This window comes from Toxorhynchites rutilus, chromosome 1 (genome assembly GCF_029784135.1).
Source record: "Toxorhynchites rutilus septentrionalis strain SRP chromosome 1, ASM2978413v1, whole genome shotgun sequence".
NCBI classification, from domain to species: Eukaryota; Metazoa; Arthropoda; class Insecta; order Diptera; family Culicidae; genus Toxorhynchites; species Toxorhynchites rutilus.
In genome coordinates this window covers 141201856-141221995 of record NC_073744.1, presented here as the reverse complement: position 1 = coordinate 141221995, position 20140 = coordinate 141201856, and the positions used below count along the sequence as shown (strand labels likewise).

Sequence of the window (20140 nt, the reverse complement as noted above, 5' to 3'; positions counted from 1 at the left end):
AAAAAAAAAACCTGTAAAAAAGGATTTTGTTTCCATAATTATTGATTGTACAGGAATTCACCACACTGTGTTGGTTTCACAAAAACTAATATTTGGGTTATACTAAGGCCATGAAGACAACGTTTCCAGAATTCCAGAAGAAGCTTCGTGGATCCAAACACTCGAAATGTTCGGTAACGTTGGAGTACAAACCAGCATGAACCTTTTCTGTGTAAACCAGCGGTCCAACCAAATCTCCGGTGCATGAATCGATTGCAAATATATACCTATATGTATATCTCTTTCGGATCAGCATGCCTAGGACCAATTCTAAATTTATAATAATTAAGTTATTTAAATGTTTAAACCCCGTAGTCCCGACGCTTATTCAACAATAATAATATATATACTATTTTTCTAAGCTATTCGCGAATGATTTTGACTCCGAAATTTGGAACTAATAGATATGTTGGCATGATAACATGCCGAGACAAAAACCCAACGAACCGTCCTTCGCCGTCAATTATTTTTTTCTACAAATCCGGGCGGTTATTTTCGTTGAACGTATGCTGACGGGTCGTTACGTTGCCGGTGTGTGTGAATGTTTTCATACGAATTGCATGGCAGAATAATTGACGGGACGTGAACGTGACGTGGATGTTGTAGTGCAGTGGCTGGTAGCGAAAATCTACATCGCAATTATAACTAAGCGGAATTCAGAACTGGCACTCGCTTATATACAGATTGGTGCTTTGAAAGCTATTTTTGAACCATTAAAACAAGTTTTTGAATCAAAACGTAACGACATTTTATTCTTCGAATAAAGTGATTATTATACCATTCAAAGCAGCCGTATGGCACCCGCCATGTTTTTGGTGCCAACATCTCACACGTCAGGAGTATTTGTTTTCTTCAAAACAGCGATCCGCGTTGACGGCAGTGAGCTTCGTTTACTAGTTTAGGGGAGCGTCAAAGAACAGCTGATTTTCAGTCGGAGTGAACGTTTTCAAAATTAAAATTATGAAAGAAAATTAGCTTTTCCATATCAAATTAGTATTCTGTTTAAATTAAAAACATTTTTGTTTGCAGGTGGGGAAAAAGTCTCATACGAAAATTGTTTATGAATACAACTTTATATAATAGAGAAAAAAATCAGCAACAATGTTGGAATTGTAAGACCATATGGATGAATGAAAGTCAGTAATACGTGTTTCTAATAATTAAATAACATAATGTGAAAATTTTCATTCAAATTTTAAAATTTGAAAACCGGCTCCGTGTCTTCTAATCTGGTAGAGATTACACTAACGATTTTTCGACCCAAATTATGGCTCTAACTTGAAGTCGCCACCAGACGTCGACGTCATCGCGAATTACCAATTTACCACCATCTGACATATCGTGATGTCGATGATGAACTTTTACAGCAGCGGGATAGTGAGATAGGCGGTTACGGTAGGTAGAGTAAGATAGCGATAATCGTGTCATACACCTGATTCAAAGGTATTAACACTCAAAATCTTGTTCCTCCTATGTTACGCTCTCGTTTCTTTGAACTTGCACCCTAGTATGGAAAGGAAAGACGCAGTCCTACCTTCCCAGTGTAAAGTGCGATTCACATACAACATCCACGTCGCGTTCACGTCCCGTCACTTCACGTTACGTCAATTATTCTACCATGCAATTCTTATGAAAACATTCACATACACCGGCAACATAACAACCCGTCAGCGTACGTTCAACGAAAACGACCGGCAGGATTTGTAGAAAAGAATAAAGTGCGCTACACATACAACGTCCCGTCAACTATTCTCTTGGACTTATTTTGCCGACTTCGAAGTTGCCGTTGCTGGTGTATGTGAATGCGACCATATGTTTTCTATAAGAGAATATTTCACATTTCATTCGTTTACGTTGACTTTACGGTAACGGGATTGATGGAAACGTTGACGGAACGTGGACGTTCTTTTTCGTAACGTTCTATGTGAATCGCAAATAAATCGAATAAACGCAAACAAAATCTGACGTCACAAATTCTGACACTGATGGAAATCTTCACTTCCATTTAGCAGTTGCAGCGCGCCCAGCGCGCATTTGTTGTTTCTTGTTTTTATTGCACCTTTTTCACGTTCAAGGTCCACTGTTGCAATTTTTCGTAGTTCGGCTCATTGTTGACAGCTGATTTTTTCAGATTTTTACGATACTCTCGATTAACTTCTAGAATTTTCGCTTAAATATATCAAATTTGTAATCTATCAATATTACGTGGATCTGTGACAGTTTCCACAACGGAGACTCTCAGGCAGTGCGTTGGATTGTACACTTTCTGTCTATCGATTCTGGTGTTATCCGCAATGGCCTGGCGTTCGCGGGGGCTCAGTAATGCTGATCTAATTCGTCAGTTGCAAGGTAATATATGGACTTCTAGGAATGGGTAAAGAAAAGAGTAACTTCCGTAATTTTACTAGAACATGGCATCATTAAAAGCGAGGCCGTTGCACAAGCCATGATTGCCACCGACAGAAAATTCTACGTTGCAAGTAATCTAAATCCGTACATTGATGCACCCCAACGTATCGGTCATGGCGCAACTATTAGTGCTCCACATATGGTATGATTGGAAAAATTGTTTGTATTTCTTTCAATACGCATTGTTTTTTTCTGCTTGTTTCGTAGCACGGTTACGCGTTGGAACTTCTGGAGAAAAATCTAAACAAGGACAGTAAGGTGCTAGATGTGGGTTCTGGGTCAGGATATTTGACAGCATGCTTTGCTCGTTACATACACAAAGCGGAAAATGCATCCGGATTTGCTGTTGGCATAGAGCATCACCCAAAGTTGGTGGAACTTGGCAGGAACAATATGAACGCTGATGATGAAACACTATTGAGTACGGGAAAAGCAATACTTGTTGGTAAGTGGAAAGCATTCGCACACATACAATTATTCGAATGTCATGTTGATTATCTACACAGAGGGTGACGGTCGTAAAGGATGCAAGGAGTATGCTCCGTACGATTGTATTCACGTTGGTGCTGCAGCCCCCGAGACTCCCCAAGAATTAATTACCCAGCTGAAGCCGGGAGGTCGACTAATTGTTCCGGTAGGACCGGACGGAGGTACCCAGTATCTGGAGCAGTATGATAAAGACTCTGATGGGAAAGTATCCAAAACACGTCTAATGGGGGTAATGTACGTACCGTTGACGGATTTGCACACGTGATGCTTGAGTCGGGGAAGCTTTTGGCTCGGAATTCGGGCGTTGTTGGTGCTGGTGTTGCTGCTGCTGTTTGTATACTCTCTCCAAAGAAGATTCTCATCGATGTAGAGTAAGGCGGGACCGATTCCCTACATTTTACATCCCCGGAAAATGGACTTTTTTGGATGTTTGATTATTGAGTTCCACACTATTTTTGATATACCAGAGTGGCTTGTGGCAGCTGCTTGGAAAACTATGATCTATACGCTTTGAACGCTGAATTATTTATTCGTTGTGTGTTCAATATGTGAGTATTTTGTGAATAATTATGCTAGGTTGTAATAAATTGCTCTGATATTAGAAAAAATACATAATTGGCTTCTATTTATTTCAGTGTGTTTTCATGAAATGATGTTTCAATCTTGTATAGAATAGAACAGAGATTTTTATCCTGTTGCATTCCAAATATACATCATGAAGAGCTTAAACATCTACTAAAGCTCTTTCACTCCATATTTGTTTATTTTTAGCCGTTATTCGCAATGGCATTTGGTCGGTGTTCAGTCAGACCACACAAAGTAACAAAATACGAAAAATTCGTTAATAGTTTCAAGTTGTTTCAGAAGTTCTTACCCCAAAGGCCAATCGCATTCTAAGTGTCTGGCACCGTGACCGGAATAAATCGCCGCAGTAAACAACTGCAACAGAAACCACACTTAGAAAAAGGATAGTAGAATAGAAATATTGTGGCGCGGGAAAAAAGTCACAGTAGGGTTGTGTCCGAGACACGACCGCATAGTTGACGTAGGATTCCGTTAGGCTATCTGTTGATTTTGGATATGCTGGAAAAATTACATCGGTAAACTCTTTGGTAATGATTTGTTGGCCCTGAAAAGGGCCGTTTTGTTTAGTTGTGCGGTATTGTTTGTTCACTCCACTAGTGTTTACCGAGTGATGATGATAGAAAGATGGTAAAAAGTCGTTGGATGGTGCGTATCAGATAAAAGATGCCGAAGTGGAACGAGATATGATGGAAACCGTCCTCTGTGATCCTTGACGAGATGCCTCCTGTGTTACGTAAGGATGAAATAAAGAAAAAAAAACTCACCAACGTAATATAAGATAATTACGAATACAGAACACAATTATCAATTTTTCTCGTCAGTGAAAACTTGTTACTTTAATATAGAGAAAACATATTTGAAATGGAAAAGGTAAATTTATTTTATAATTGTTACTTTCTGAGTGTTTATTCAACCCAATGCGAATTTTAATTGGATTAACAATATCACAACATACTATACTATACGTAGAGCATATGGGAAATCACTTTTTCTAATATTTCTTCACTTTTCCAATTCTCTCGCCGTATAAACTTTTATTGGGTGAAAATGAATACGACAAAACAGACAGCTCAAACCGAATGACCCGTTCTCGAGCGGGAACACACCTAGGTTTTTATTCATGAAAATTGAAATAAATCGAGTTCACTGCCGACCCGCCATCGGAAAGGGTGGTGTCTCGCACGCAAACCTGGGATTCACTGATTGCACGGTTAGTTTCAAATATAGGATACGATCCCTTAGCAATGCCCGACCGGGGATGAGATCCGCAAACATTTCGATTTGAGTCAAAAATGGTTCAGGTGCGTCAACTGATCCATTATACTCAGGGATGCATTGGATAGTATCATTCATTGGAAATACGTACTCATTGTCCATTTCCATTTTATTTCTAGCCAATGCCAGTTGAAAATTACGATTGTCTTGTAATAACCGGGTTTTGAAACATTTTATGCTTTCGTTGATGTCAAGGTTTCTTGATTCGTTTGGTTGATTAATAATAATTCTGTCCCTCACGTATTCCCTTTCTAGTTTGCCAATGTGGTCCGTAAAGTATAAATTATTAACTTGTTTCTCTTCTTGTCTATCCACTATCAAAGTCGAAGATAATGGAGAATCTTTTGATTGGATGAACTGTTGGCTCCCCCGAGAGAGGGAAACTTCCAAGGAAGACTCAGACTCAGAATTTAGAAAACTATCTTCGGGCCCGAGGAAGACAGCCCAATGTGCCGGTGAGAAATGTGTCGATGTAATATCACTGATAGCACGAAGTGAAGAATGTTGGAGGGATACACACAAAGCGACCATCGGACAATTCTGTATAGTGAAACGGAACCCTAAGGTGGTACGAAAAACAAGAACCTGTGAGCAGGAAAGAAGGACAACAGCTTTTGACGAGGAGCTTTTCGTCGAAGCATTATGCATAGACAGCAGAACTCCTAGTCTGAACGCCGACGAGCTGATGATGAGGGCATACAACACAGGGATGCTGAGAATAATTGTCTGCGAGCCAAAAGAAGAAAACGCCTTGAATCGGGAGAGACATAGAACAAATCGAACTGCTATAGGAAGCTGTGTCGAGACGTCAACGCAAATCATTGTGGTGGAGCATATCGAATCGTGATGGCGAAATTCCGTGGTTCAACGACTCCCATGGAATTATGTCCGAAAAATCTCGGGGTCATCGTGAAAAGACTCTTTCCGCAGCACGATCCACCGACGTCTTCAGGATGGTGCTGCAGACATGCTTGGATGATGGTCACTTCCCTGCGAAATCGAAGATCCAAAAGTTGGTGCTGTTTCCGAAACCAGAAAATCACCTGGAGATCTAGCATCGTATAGTCCTATTCGTTTGTTGGATACTTTAGAAAAGCTCTTGAACAGGGTTCTTCTCAACAGACTGGTGCACGGAGGGAGATCACGGATTGTCGAAAATGCAGTTCGGGATCCAGAAAGGAAAGTCGACAGTGGACGCTATTCGGACAGTTAACGAGAAAGCTCAGGTCTCGCTTGAACAAAAACGAAGAGGTGATCGTTATTGCACCGTGATTTTGATTGACGTGAAGAACGCCTTCAATAGTACCAGTTGGGAGGCTATCCCCGTGTTACTACACAGATTGAAGGTCCCTGGCTACCTGTACAGGATATTGAGAAGTTATTTCCAGAATCGGATCCTGGTATACAACACAGACAGGGAACATAAACTGAAACACATCTCAGCGGAAGTTCCACAAGTTTCCATCCTAGTTCCAACGCTTTAGAACACGATGTACGACGGTGTACTAACGCTAAAGCTACCCAAAGGTGCGGAGATCGTGGGCTTCGTGGACGGTAGCTTCAGTAGGCCTCAGTAACTGGATGGACAGTAATGTAAGTAAAGCTCCAGATGGCACATCACAAAAACCGAATCACGGTGAGGTTAATTTTAACTTGACGCAGATCCTGTCTGGGCATGGTGGGGGTCTTCTACTTCTTCTATCATCATCATCGAGCATCATTTTAATGTTCGCTTTGGCTGTTGCCTCTAGACAGACGTTTCTATAGTAGTAGCGAATGTATTTTGATTCTGATTCGCTTCGCTTGAACGAGGCTTCAAAATGCCTAACACTTAAAGTGTGAACGATTCATAACTGGTGCATTGGTAAACCATCGATCGCTTATTACTGCTCTAACCAGCAGTATTCGCCACGAAAACTTGAATATAAAAATCATCCGAAATGCTGAGGAGTGGGACCAAGAAGCGCCCTTATCGAGATGTCGTAGATTCGATGCATGTCAACAGATATGACAACTTTTTTTTAAGCGGAGTCAATCCATAATTAACATAACCAAAATCAGGCCATTATCATCGATATAGTGGCCATAGGGATCAAGATCTTCTGTCGTTTAACGATTGTCGGGATGTGTTGAGGTGTACATGAGATTCCTGGAAAATAATAAATGAACAGCGTTGTAACTTGAATATAACTATAAAAAACTTATGTCGCATTTTCAAAGCTCGGAGATATCAAATATTCCAATTTATTATGCTTCACGTTTTTTCATCGCCACAGCTGACTGGGATAGATCATTCCCTATTATTCCTTCTACACCCGAAATTTTATTCGCATATCGTATGCTTCAAAAATCTCAATCCTTGCTAATGAAGCATAATTTACATCTTCATTAGCAACGATTCCAAATGCTTAGACACTCGTGTGAACCTACCTCGCATTTCCGGCCAGTTACTAGATCAGCATCTGTAAACGTTGGTCTTTGGGTGTGGAACAATGGGACTTGTTGGAAGGAATCTGGGACACCTCCATCTTCACTTGTGTATCTGAAGGAGGGTCTTCGCGAAATGGTTTGCACCTTCTTTGCATTTTTACAACTATCACTTGTTTTTATATTTTTCGAATTTTTAGAAATTTGTAATGCAAACAATCGCCTCGTATTTCAACTTGTTTATAAACCCTGTTCTGTGTACAAACAGAAAACAGTAGATTTCCATGATGGCTGGTTTTGGCATATTGGGCCACCCAGTAGTAATACTTCTATTCATCTTGAATACGGGCTCACCTATAGCATACACTCTATTCACCTTGACTTCACCCATTTCAGCACCTTGATGTAGAGATAGACGAGTGCTCACGAGCCGCTCATTTGAGCAAAACGATCGTACGATCCACGGTTCTTTATAAAAAAAGAGCCGGCTCGATTCAATGAACGAGTGGTTCTGAGCCGCTCAGTGAAATGAACCGCTTTGCCCTGTTTTGCCCACCTCTACCTTGATGTGTATACTAAGGCGCCTCTATATGTGCCAGGTGAAACAATCATATGAAATGCACTTTCAGCCATATTGGAATTGCTGTCGGTATTGTTTACAAACAGCATCAGAACGCTGCCGGCGGCTCTCTACAAACTGCTACGACGCCTATTCGAACGATGCCTACTATGTTCGGCTTTTGCGAATTTATGTGAAATAGAAGGGATGATTTTGTAGTATTTCATTCTCATTTCCACACTCTCGCATGTAAAAAGGCATAAATAGCGTATCCTAGCAATAACAAAACAAACAACCCCCGCTCCACAAACCGTAATACCACCTCTTTTTGAAGTGATGATGTTGCTTCACCTGTTATACATTGATATATATATATATATAGAATATTGGCCTACCTTAGGAAGTATATCCTAAGGTTGGCCAATATTCTAAAACCACTCTGCAGCCATATTGGAAATCTACTGTGTTTTGTTTATAAACAAAACACAATACGCTTGTGCACAACCTCGCTTGTGATCAGTCTGTCTCTTTTACGCTTCAAGCAAATAATTCCCCTTCTGCTCTGTTCCCTACTGTTTTCATATACCGCTCCGGCCTTACCTAGTACACATAGACCCGTCTTGGTGTATACCAGGGATGCCAGGTTTGAAGACATTTCACTTACTGTGAAATCATTTTATTTCCTGAAGACATTATGAAGTATGTGATGACATTTCAGTCCACATCACCACATACACCATGGATTTTTGAAAGATATTATTTTCATAAAATTACTACTATTGGCAGAAAATATCGTCAAAACAAGTAATGTTGTGATAGAATCGATGGTAGTTCTTCCAGCAAAAAATCAATCAACCGTGTATATGATTTGATCCGCTTAAAGCTATAAATGTGCATTTATTTAGGATAGGTTAGATAACAAAATTCATTTCTCGCTCACATTTCGGTCTCCGTACAGTGTTTTTCTCCTATCACAAACTGTATTAATTACGACACTTGCGTGACAATTTATTAGACTGTAAATAGTATTTGGCTTTTAATGTATATTAACTGACGAATAATAGTTTACCTCTGCTCGAAATATAAATGATTTTAACTCAAATAGTTTTCCAAATCACCAAATCGTTTTTTCTCTAACTTTTGTTTTGGTTTATGTTTACGTTTTGCATACTATGTGTTCTTTTTTCACATTTATTGAAATAAACTTCAAAACCTCAAGGTAAGTTTAATAAAACGCGCTATATAGCAATATCTATTAGAATAATTATTGAATAATCTATCAAACATCGTTCAAAACTAAGTTATGAATTTTAGTCTCCTGCAGTATGATTGTGATGACATTTGAACACATTTTTTCGTACCATGTGAAGACATCTGATAAAAAAATCATCTGGCATCCCTGATTTATACACTGGCATCAACAGCGTCCTCACGTTAGTGGTAATAAATAGCGAGCAAAAATGTCTGAATTTGTATGGATTTTTAATTTTTTTTTGTAATTTAATGAAAAATAGATATATATATATATATATATATATATATATATATATATATATATTATTCCTAAACAGCCTGATATTTTATGTAGAAATATGTGTTCTACTCGATTTCATATATTTTTTTCTATATATTCGCAATGGAAAATATGATTTATCAACGTCTGATACTGCTGACTTTAAACCCAGCATCATATCCCTTATTGACAGCGTCCAATTTACTCGTTTTCTCACACATGACAGCATGCAATCCGACATGTCTTTGTTTAAATCCGAGGAAAACTTTTCGCAAGTTTTCACAATGAAATGTTGTTGTTCCGTACTATATTCACAATTCACACTTCCATATCATAGGTCATCAGTGGCGATTAGTAAACTTAGAACGCTCATGTAACTTCATGTTAATTAATCTCCATGAGTTGTCTATTTGTTCGACATTTTTGATTAGCAAATTCACGTTTTCTGAATACACGGCAAAAGCTATGACTTTTTAGTTAGTTTTTTCTTCTAGTTCAATTTTGTGAGAAAAAATAAAGAGTAAAATGGACACAGACGCTTTTTTATCCGCGTGAGTAATTTTCGTGTACGATACAAAAAATCTGGCACACCTGTAGTATATGTCAAACCACGTTGGAGCGGGTCTTGCGGTAAATTGATATGTCAAAATTGTCGAGCATTGTTTACGTTTAAAACAAATATGATATACATACGCATGTTACGTTTCTTGACGAAGACATAACGATACCCATGATTTTAGAAATTGTTTGCAGGTAAAATGTTTGGTTTGACAACAAATTTCAGGTGCTTAATGATTATCCTTTCAAAATTTAGTTTTATTCGTACCAGGAACAAGTGCAAACGTTGAAATCCATTGGCAAAATGACCGAGGAGGTGTCCACTGTTGGTTTCCAGATTATCGCCTTGGCGAAAGAAAAGACAGGCGGCATCAGCAATGATGATTTGGTATCGGCTATGCCTGAGGTGAAACCTGAGCTGCGGGTGCAGGCACTCAACAAACTGCTCCAGGAGGGAATGCTGGATATTATGAAAAAGGGTCAAGCCCTTATCTACCGTTTGAAAGACCCCACAAAGAAATCAACCGCACCGAAAGACATTGACAACGAGGAGAAAATTATTTATACCATTATCGAGGAGGGTGGCAATAAAGGAATCTGGATCAGGGATATTCGAGTTAAGTCGAACCTTATAATGACCCAGCTGAACAAGGTGTTGAAACAGTTGGAGAACAAAAAACTTATCAAAGCTGTAAAATCAGTTAATGTGAGTACGAAGGATCTTATATGCACATTACCATGTGTATGATGATAGTTTTTGATTATAGGCTAGCAAGAAAAAGGTTTATATGCTATATAATATGGAACCAGATCGCTCGATCACTGGGGGTGCTTGGTATCAGGATCAAGACTTCGAAGCCGAATTCGTTGATGTGTTGAACCAACAATGCTTGCGATTTCTCCGAGAGAGGAGAGAAGCGGCTAAAAAGTGTGGTGATGGGCCACTCGCGGTACAAAAGCTGTCTTACTGTACGGTTGATGAAGTGCATAAATTCATTTCAGAGTTGGGTATCAGTAAGATAAAACTGGATGAAGATGACCTGGAGACTATTCTCAAGACTGTGGTCTACGATGGCAAGGCAGAATCAACACCTACCGGGGACGGTAAACATTTGTATAGAGCCATCGAAAACCCGCTACCACCACCGGGTCTAGTACAGATGCCCTGTGGGATCTGTCCGGTGATTAAGAATTGTTCCGACTGTGGGGAAGTTACACCTAAGCTATGTTCATATATAAGCGAGTGGTTAGATTAGTCGATATGATTATAAGTGAGTGCGGAAGAAAGCTATTAAATTTTTGATAAACGTCTCAAATTTTATACTCTGTGCTAATTTTTCATTTTTTAGCTGGATAATTCATCATTAAGATAATGTTAAGAATTCTAAGATTATACATCAAGAACCTCAAATATTCCACTTGCTGTGGTTTCACAAAAATGTGTTTTTACATAAAAATATTTACTTTTAGCATCAAGGTCATATGCTCGGAGAAAATTTGAAATTTCTGTTATGGCTATGATTCATATCAATGGAAGTAGATTGATTATTCAAAAAGTTGCACAGGAACAGTGCAAACTGCATATTGCGATTGTATATCCCGATAAGGTGAATATGTTCCCATGTGGGCTTTGTGCTTTTTGTTCTGGAATGTAGGTCTCGTGAAGAAGTAGACTATAATGAACATTCGTATGCAGATTTCTTTAATCGGTGGTTAGTTCCGCAAAAAAAGTGATTGATTATGTTGAAATTAAGGACGCATTCAACCAGAAAGATCAACCAACCCTCAGTTATGATTTCCGAGTACCTAAATGCTCTGCGGAGAAGTTGAACATGTTTAAAAGAAAATTGATCGGAAACGTCCATCAATTAGCTAACTCATGGAAAATTCGAACGTTAGCTCGAGCCTTTGTGACTTTAATCTAGGTCCAAACATGTTGATAATCCTTCCCTGCCAATTTTCCGACTCAAATCTAGTCAGGGTGTCGACTCAAAACTCGAAGAAAATTTCCCTGATATTCCCTGATTTTCCAGTAAATTTTCAGAAAAATTCCAGATGTAGACTAGTAATCAAATTCTTTACTAATGCTTTAGCTATAGTTCCTAAGATATTTAGTTAGCTTAAACAATGAAATATAAGAACGTCTGTCGATATATTCCAATGGAAAAAATGTTTGTGATTTTTAAATAAGTAAAAGACGACAGAGTAGTGTCGTAAAATCGTTAATCTTTCGGGCTTCTGTGCATTTCCCAAAATTTTCTTATTTCTTTCAATTTTCCTTGTTTTCTAGATAAAGAGAATGAGAATTTTGAACTCGTTGAATTAATTAGCTCAACATTTTTATTGATTCTATCCTTCCAAAGTGAAGCATACCATCGTAAACTTGTCGCATAGCATAAACGTTTCGGCAGAAATGTTTTTTTAAAAACATTCGGTATAAATGGAAAAGCTCTCTCAACGTTGGAGTTTCTACACGAGAGACAGAAGACCATATTGGTTAAAAAGTTCCGTAATCCTATCATTTCCAAAAAATGCTCCAGTCGGTTATTTTCCGGATCATAGTGAGCAAACTTGTTGCTTCTCTTCTTCTTCTTCAATGGCACTAACGTTCCTAGAGGAACTTCGCCGTCTCAACGTAGTATTACTTGCGTCATTTTTATTAGTACTTAGTTGAGATTTCTATGCCAAGTAACACGCCTTGAATGCATTCTGAGTGGCAAGCTCTAGAATACGCGTGATCACAGTGCAAGTCGGAGGAAATTTCTTTGACGAAAAATTCCCCCGACCAGACGGGAATCGAACCCGAACACCCGGCATGTTAGTTGTGACGCTAACCACTCGGCCAAGGGAGCACAACTTGTTGCTAGTTTTGCTATCAATATTGTTTTAGTACTAAGTCTGCTGCAGCTCCACTGATACGTTCAAAATCCTTCAAAGATTAAAAAAAAGCACTAGAGTCAACAGTCAAAAGTTTCTCGACTCGTTTTCCAGCTATTTTTTTAAATCGAAATCAATGCCGTCGAGATCAAGGATATATCAATGCCTTGAAAGCATTAAAAGCGAAAGCAGAACTCCGCATCCCAGACGAAATTTCAAGATTTGTCTGTCGTAAATTTCGGCGATTTTTTTATCCATCAATCTATTGATGAATCCGGAGCTATCCAAATTCAAGAGTTTTTCTTCTCCTTTGTAAAAGTCCAGTTGCAGCTCGCGTAACATGACCAATTCACGTTGGTAGGTTTGTTCAAATATATAATTCCCAGACCTTCTTGAAAAGTTAATCTCTGATGCTTGAGAACGCTCCAAGAACATAGACGTCATGTAACGATTTACCACCTCCATTTATTCTTCCTCCCAAAATCTGATATTTAGATGCAACTGCAGCCTCTTTGTAGTCTTGTACAAAGACTCGTCGAAACCAACGACAAAATATATCTTACGAAGTTTCATCGAGCTCAGAATTCTCAGCTTTAGAGTTCGTGGCAAAGTCTAATATCATCATGAAGCTCATTTTATCAAGCCCTAGCTATACCTTCTCAGCATTTGGTGTTATCAAAATTTTCTAATTACTGCAATAATAAAAATTCTAAATGACTGAATTTATTTTTTTTCCAGATTGATGTCGAAATTCCCTGATATTCCCTGATTTTCCCTGACATTATTTTAATTCCCTGATATTCCCTGATTTTCAAGGATTTTCAAGGTAGTCGACACCCTGCTAGTGAGAAATTCGCTCAATGAGCATCGTGAAATAGGTGCTAGTAAATTAAGTAATATGCGTCACACAAAAACTCTTGTTCATGAAATAGCTTGCCTAACTGTTTCACAAGGTTCATGTTAGTTCTGTTAAAAATTTCGCGCTAGTAGAAAGAATATTTAATCATCTACAAGATCGTCGATTGATGAAAAATCCGCTTCTGCTGCATAGAAACTGCGAATGTAAACAAACGATGTGGACAAGGACAATGTAATCCGTGATACATTCCTAGATCAAACAACATAGCCCAACTATTGAAGATCAAAAATTATGATGATTTTATGATAAACCTATTTTGGTGGAGATAATTCAAGTCTAAAACCATTGTTAGGTAGATTAACTTGTCATGAATAGAAAACTTGAACTAATAGTAACCAGTGCCGAAAATATTCACGTTCACGACATTCAAATACGGCGAATTTCAACTTACCTTGTATTGATGATCTACTGTTCAAGCGAGAGTCGATAAATATGAAACAACACTATTGATGAACACGAGTGGGATGAATATCCCCATCAACATGCCATGAAGTTCATTTTTCATTTGCATCTTTATTTCCGTCATGATATTCGAAACGTCGAACTTGAAGATCACTGCGTGTTAGTGAGAATCAAAGCGTAAAATTCAACGTCAACCAATTGAGTGTTAAATCGTTTAATGGTAAGAGAAGGCATAAAATTTTTGTTTTTGGTGACTTCGGCATTGCAATGTTTAGTATAACTCTTTGACTATGTTTTATGAATCTACTTCCGATCGTTCGGAAACGACATACACCCCCAATCAAATGGTCAATGGGTGAAAATAATAGCCGAAAGGAAAATGAACCTAATCTTGTTTTGATTTCCGGTTTAATGATATTCAACCGCTTACCGCCGCACAACGGTCAACGTTCAATGAAACCCATAATGTTGGCTTTTCCGGATACCTGTTCCTTTAATTTTTTCTGAATATGTTAATAAAACACGTTCTCAATAAATTCACTGCATGCGATGAAGATCAATTTGGCTTTCGTGATAATCTTCTGAAATTATCGACAGTAAGGAAAGTGCCTGAATGCAGGCTTTTAGAAATTCATTCGTGCTGTTTTCGTTTAATATACTGCGCAAAGTTCACGCGTCTCGACTCTTGTGTTATACTCATTAGGACAGATATAATGTTGAATATCAACAGAAAAGAATTCATCCGACACTGGGAAAAAGTTAATTCCTCCATTCGTGAATAAATTTTGATAATTTGTGGCACTGATAGTAACAGTTATATAGCAACTCCTCCAGCGTGTCTGGAATGTGATATCATAATCATGAGATTAAATGAATTCTCATCAACAATATGAGAAAAAAGACTAATCGTGAACGGAAATTCTCTACAGCCTGTCTGTAATGTTCGGATAACAGAAAAGAAAGCATATCCGCCTTCCAATGACTTTCATTTATTCACATCAAGACTTTCTGTACCCCGGCGAAACAATCGAATGAACTTTCCTTTGGTGTGATCTCAGGTTTGAGTTGTACTGAGTTTTGAAGCTGCACAAGGAACACTGGAACAAATTGTGTTTCTCGCGAATATGTTTATTCCTCGCAAGAGCATTAGGGAAGTTCATGTGACAGTGTTGACAGAGATGGGTGTTTTTGGTATGGGAAAGCAAATGATAAGGTGCAGAAAATGCCTTTGGACAGTGTTTGCAATAATATATACCTTCCGAATTCTTCCCATCCATCTCTCCCTCGCAGTGCGTTTGAGTCGATTCCAAAATAACTTCCTCCTCCATTGATAGGACTTTATTCGCTAGTTCGACGTTGCCCTCTGGGTCAAATAAATATTCTGGGACAACCAGTGTTTCATCCAGTCCCTTAGCGATATTCTTACGTTGTATTTTCTTTGGTGTAGTAGTTCCTGGGATATCTTCGACTACTCGTCGTTTCTCCCCACCCGGAAAAGCCCTACTGCTCATAGCCACATGCCGCAGAATGTTGCTCACCTGGCTAGTGAGCTGAAAACGAGGCCTCGCATGGTGCGTCTTGTTCAGCTTCTTCGGCTCTGCAGGAACCTGCTCATCACAACCATCTTGAGCTTGGCCTGGAGACTGATCATTGTTGTCTTCGAGATTTGGCTCAATATCTGCGAACTGCAACGTAAGTCCAGTCTTGCCATCTTCATCATCTTTGGTTTCAACTTGATCCTGGATAGACGGATCTTTCCTCAACATGCATTCTGACTCATTCAATTTAATTCGGAATCGATAACACTGCACAAGCTCATCACAGCAACCTTTGCATAGCATTGCCGGTTCGTTAACGACTTCCGTTTGGAGAATCTGTTGCGTAGAAAATTTCATTCTTTTACGAAAGCTGCTAAACATCGGATTCAATTTCAAAGGTTTCTTTATTACCTTGAACTCGCTGAAGCAGTTAAGCGCATCGACAATCAGTAGAAATTTGCTCGCTATCTGATGTCCTTGATGGGCGGATGACAGTTGCAGAAGCGGTGCTAACTGATCCTCGAAGATATTATAGGAACCTTCGCTGAAGCAAACTCGACACATCCACCGCTCGAGGGTAATTGTTTGAATTTCCATCACTGTAAATGAGACTACTAGGGATTCAAAAACAAATTCCTATTTTTACGTGCAAAATACAAACTGCCAATCTTCGGTAGATCATTTTGCTTCCGGACGGTAAAATTTAAACTTTGTTATGACAAATTGAATTGCAGGACCGTTTCGTCGAGGGCAAGCTGTTTGGCAAATGTAATCGAAACTAGGGTATTTCGATACTAGGTGGTCTATGATAAAAACAAACATTTTCATTCGCTTTGAGGATTTTGCGCTTTGTGTTTGTGATTGTAAAGAAAAAAAAACAGATTTTTTAGCTAAAATGTACATATTTCTAAATAACAATTTTTGTTATTTATTGTTGTTTATTTTTGCATTATAGGCTGTAAGCCCGTTAGCCTTCTTAAAATTAACATGAAAACATCAAATACACATTTAAAACACATTTACATTTAGTTGGTTCCTTAAAAATAATCTTAATTTCCTTCGAATCTCTTCTGTTGTCATACTCACAGAAACCACATCTTGTAGCACGTTAAACTCACGCATGAATCTGATCAATGATCAATTAAAATCAACCTACCCGTATCTAATATGTACATGTATGTACATACAATCCAATATTTTTGCAACTGATTTTATGTAAGAAAAGTGAAATACTAAAGCGGCCCTTACACGATCAGGAAGATTGAAATTATCAATAATGACAATAGTATCAAGAATCACTCCATTCCATATTATCATTGCTTGGAGGAATGCAGCAAGGCTAAGGCTAGGCCTTCAAAGTCGTAAGAGAAATCAACACATTCTAGAAATGAAAATTATCAACGAAAATTAAATTTATTGTTTCAAAAAACCTTTGTAGATGTCAACAGCGTATCTTACTGGTATGCTTCACCCACGTATTTGGGCAATAGATAACACTGTACCGTCGCCATCGTGAATCAACAGAACTAACAGATGGAATGAACAAACTTTTGAAATAAAAAATATGAATGAAAATCATTTTTTTTCGCATCAAATATATTACTCTAGTTTTTTCAGGCAAATGGAGAAAAATCTGGAACTAAAATCATATCTAGTAATAATTTTATTTTATAATAATGAGTTTCAGTAGGGATTTCCGAAACATTATGGAAAATTGAATCAATAAGGTTCAGTACTAAATGATTTATGCATTCAAGTAACAGCAAGTAATTATTTTCATTCAAATTTAAAGAACTTGAAATTGCTTTTGGGCCACTTACCTGATAGAGAGTAGATTGGCTCACAAACATAGATTTTAACACAAGATGCCGTACAGTATCCTAGACACCTCGAATAATAGTGTCCCTGCCCTATTACAGTAATTATGAAGCGAGATCAGAAAATCCGGATTTGCATCATTATTGGCCGTCATATCAATTTATTTAACCTTACACGATCATTGTCATTGTTATTGTTATTGTCATTGTGATGAAGTAATGTCATTATAATGTATCGTGTAAGGGACCCTAAAATCCTGATTTGCATCATTGTTGCCCGTCATATCAATTTTGTCAACTTTACACGATCATTGTTATTACCATTCTGATGCAGTAATGTCATTATTATTTATCGTGTAAGGAACCCTTAACGGTAACAAAGGTCGAATACGTAAAAGTCACGACACGAAAACCATGTTGTGGTTTAAAAACACGTTTTATTCTCAATAATTCGTTTAATTTGACAAGTATACATTAGTAGGTATTATGATTATTGTAAAATCATTGTTCCAGTCTTTCTTCTTATCATAGGCCATTGTTCGAGCTTTTCTTCATACATCGTCTATCATTTTTGCACGAACCCTGTTCTACCATGTTTGGCTGCCAAATTGACAATTTCTGTCAATGTCAAATCGTCTCATTATTTTGAATGAGATTTCTTAGTTATTTTATGAAAATGTGCACCAAAAAAGAACGCGAACATATGATATTTCGATGATATTTGCGAGCAAATTGTTTGGGCCTTTTTTGCTACACAGACGAAAAAGATACACAACACGGCATGGTTTAGCATAGATGCAACATTAAGGCCATTTTCTCACTGCAGCGGGACGTCAGCGTGACTTGGGTGGGGCGTGTGACTGACGTACAAACGAAAACACTTCATGCCGGTGATATTTGTACTTCTTCACTTCTCTCTTGCATATGATTGTATGTAGTAGTGACAAAAACTGCGTGCACGCGGGAGGAGGGTTGCCGGATGTCGTCACATGCCTTCATTTTGATTTTATCACTACGAAGATATTTAATATTGTGAAAACATATCAAAATAAAGAACTAAGAAAGAAGCCGTATCATGAAAGCTAACTTGAACTGTATGCAGGAACGTGTCAACTCCCATTGTGGGAAAAATCTGAGCGGCGAGTAGAATCGAGAAAACATACACATACATTCATACATACATACATACATTCGGTTAATTGTTTATTTGTTTTGATTTTCCACTATTTGTATTTTAAGCAAATAAGTGCAATGTGAGTGAATTAAAATATCGTGGCGAGAAGTAAACCCTTGTACCCCGTGTTGACGCTCCGCTGCAGTGAGAACAGGGCCTAATTGGAGCTCTCATTTCAGAAAAATCAATTGCAAAATTTACTTATACCTCCGCTGCCGTTCTACGCATAGCTGTCCCATGTTCTAAAATCAGCAACCGAGAAAAACTCAATCAAAGTTTTCTACCATATTTGTCTACCAGAAGATATAGGCATTTCATTTTAGCAATACATTGGGTTTATTATAAGCAGAAAACTATTGTTTAATGAAATGTGAACAGATCCCCTCATCCTCTCCTCCTCACAACTCCTTCATGTGCAAGCGATGGGACCGAGCTTGAGTACACGAGCCTGGGTTCGTCTCCTTCTCATCTCTTTCGTAAAATATTGAGATGTGCTCAAGAATACTTCGTTGCACCTCAACATGAGTGATGCGAATATTTTGGCGCTCGCGAGACCTTCTCGTGTGCCTGCCTCAAACCGACATTTGGTGCTGTCGGGGGAAGTTGTGCTTCTGGTGTTAAAATTTTAATCTTCGTAATATGGGACGTAGAACAATTAGTGATGATGAACTGTTCCACATAAATATCGCTGCTAAAGTCATCCAATCAATTCATTCGTTTGTTGCACCCAGCTCACAATGATTGTGTGAGATATGAGGCTGAATAGGGCAAAGCACATTGTCTCTTCTACGTGCTGTGCGAGATCTCAGAAGGCCTAACCAAATGTCACTTTGAGGCAGATACACGAGAAAGTCTCGCGAGCACTAACGCACGAGCAGCTCTTCGTGTACACAACACATGTGCATCGTTCGCATCGAAACGCGAAGCGGCATTTCCTGAACACATCACAAAATTTTACGTAAGAGAAGAGAAAAAGCCAATCCCAAGCTCGCGTGCTAAAGACCGGTCTCATCGCTTACACATGGAAAGGCTGTGAGGAATAGAAAATCGATACTCGTCTCTCGGAATTTCAGCAAACACAGGAAGTCTGCTCGCTCGGCTGCCTCGCTCATTTGTTGCAGACAGCTCCCAATGACTTTGTGAGATGCGAGACTGTATAACACAAAGCACACTGTCTCTTTTGCGTGCTGTGCGAGATCTCGGAAAGTCTAGTCCTAAATTATGAAAAATCGTATGAAAATCATTGAATTTAAAGCTTGAACCTCGTAGTTCGACCTTTATTCAACAATAATAATATATATACTATTTCTCTCAGTCGCGAATGATTTTCACTCCGAAATTTGGAACTAAGAGATATGTTGACATAAAAAGTGCAGTAAGTTACTTATAAAGCGACATGCCGAGGCACCACTTTGTGTTGCATTGGAGGCGATTTGGACCAGTAATTGGACATTCGCGACTGGTGGCGACTTTCAATGTGGGGCCATAATTTGGGCCCCGAACTCAATGTTTACAAAAATGTCCAATTAAACATGTTGCATCACAGGTCTGTCCAATTA

General features: G+C 38.5%; 3 protein-coding genes across 5 annotated transcripts; 2 read left to right on the top strand and 1 right to left on the bottom strand.

The window, feature by feature from the left end:
• The first annotated feature begins 2108 nt into the window (after nucleotides 1-2108).
• On the top strand, nucleotides 2109-3566 carry LOC129777180 (protein-L-isoaspartate(D-aspartate) O-methyltransferase). Its single transcript, XM_055783303.1, has 4 exons — nucleotides 2109-2388; nucleotides 2448-2590; nucleotides 2656-2893; nucleotides 2955-3566. The coding sequence occupies exons 1-4, from the start codon at nucleotides 2334-2336 to the stop codon at nucleotides 3200-3202; spliced, it is 684 nt and encodes a 227-aa protein (XP_055639278.1). The 5' UTR covers nucleotides 2109-2333; the 3' UTR covers nucleotides 3203-3566.
• A 6376-nt stretch (nucleotides 3567-9942) lies between these two features.
• LOC129762830 (probable DNA-directed RNA polymerase III subunit RPC6) lies at nucleotides 9943-14848 on the top strand. The gene is made up of 3 exons (XM_055761387.1): nucleotides 9943-10049; nucleotides 10111-10560; nucleotides 10622-14848. The coding sequence occupies exons 2-3, from the start codon at nucleotides 10159-10161 to the stop codon at nucleotides 11108-11110; spliced, it is 891 nt and encodes a 296-aa protein (XP_055617362.1). The 5' UTR covers nucleotides 9943-10049; nucleotides 10111-10158; the 3' UTR covers nucleotides 11111-14848.
• Nucleotides 14849-15019: 171 nt separating this feature from the next.
• LOC129762829 (zinc finger and SCAN domain-containing protein 4-like) lies at nucleotides 15020-16337 on the bottom strand. Of its 3 annotated transcripts, none has more exons than XM_055761386.1 (3): nucleotides 16252-16337; nucleotides 16002-16201; nucleotides 15020-15926 (listed from the first exon to the last, which is right to left on the bottom strand). In XM_055761386.1, the coding sequence occupies exons 2-3, from the start codon at nucleotides 16185-16187 to the stop codon at nucleotides 15051-15053; spliced, it is 1062 nt and encodes a 353-aa protein (XP_055617361.1). In that variant the 5' UTR covers nucleotides 16188-16201; nucleotides 16252-16337; the 3' UTR covers nucleotides 15020-15050. The 3 variants fall into 3 exon arrangements, with proteins under 3 accessions (XP_055617361.1, XP_055617359.1, XP_055617360.1); XM_055761384.1 differs by having other exon boundaries at nucleotides 16002-16189; nucleotides 16252-16328; XM_055761385.1 differs by having other exon boundaries at nucleotides 16002-16293.
• Nucleotides 16338-20140: the final 3803 nt, after the last annotated feature.

Bases quoted from the DNA above. Each gene is read 5' to 3' on its own strand.
- LOC129777180 (XM_055783303.1), top strand. From the start codon at position 2,334: ATGGCCTGGCGTTCGCGGGGGCTCAGTAATGCTGATCTAATTCGTCAG. The intron at 2,389-2,447 runs GTAATATATGGA...TAATTTTACTAG, and splicing joins TCTAATTCGTCAGTTGCAAG to AACATGGCATCATTAAAAGC. The intron at 2,894-2,954 runs GTAAGTGGAAAG...TTATCTACACAG, and splicing joins GGGAAAAGCAATACTTGTTG to AGGGTGACGGTCGTAAAGGA.
- LOC129762830 (XM_055761387.1), top strand. From the start codon at position 10,159: ATGACCGAGGAGGTGTCCACTGTTGGTTTCCAGATTATCGCCTTGGCG. The intron at 10,561-10,621 runs GTGAGTACGAAG...TTTTGATTATAG, and splicing joins AAGCTGTAAAATCAGTTAAT to GCTAGCAAGAAAAAGGTTTA.
- LOC129762829 (XM_055761384.1), bottom strand. The intron at 15,927-16,001 runs GTAATAAAGAAA...TCTACGCAACAG, and splicing joins ACTGCTTCAGCGAGTTCAAG to ATTCTCCAAACGGAAGTCGT.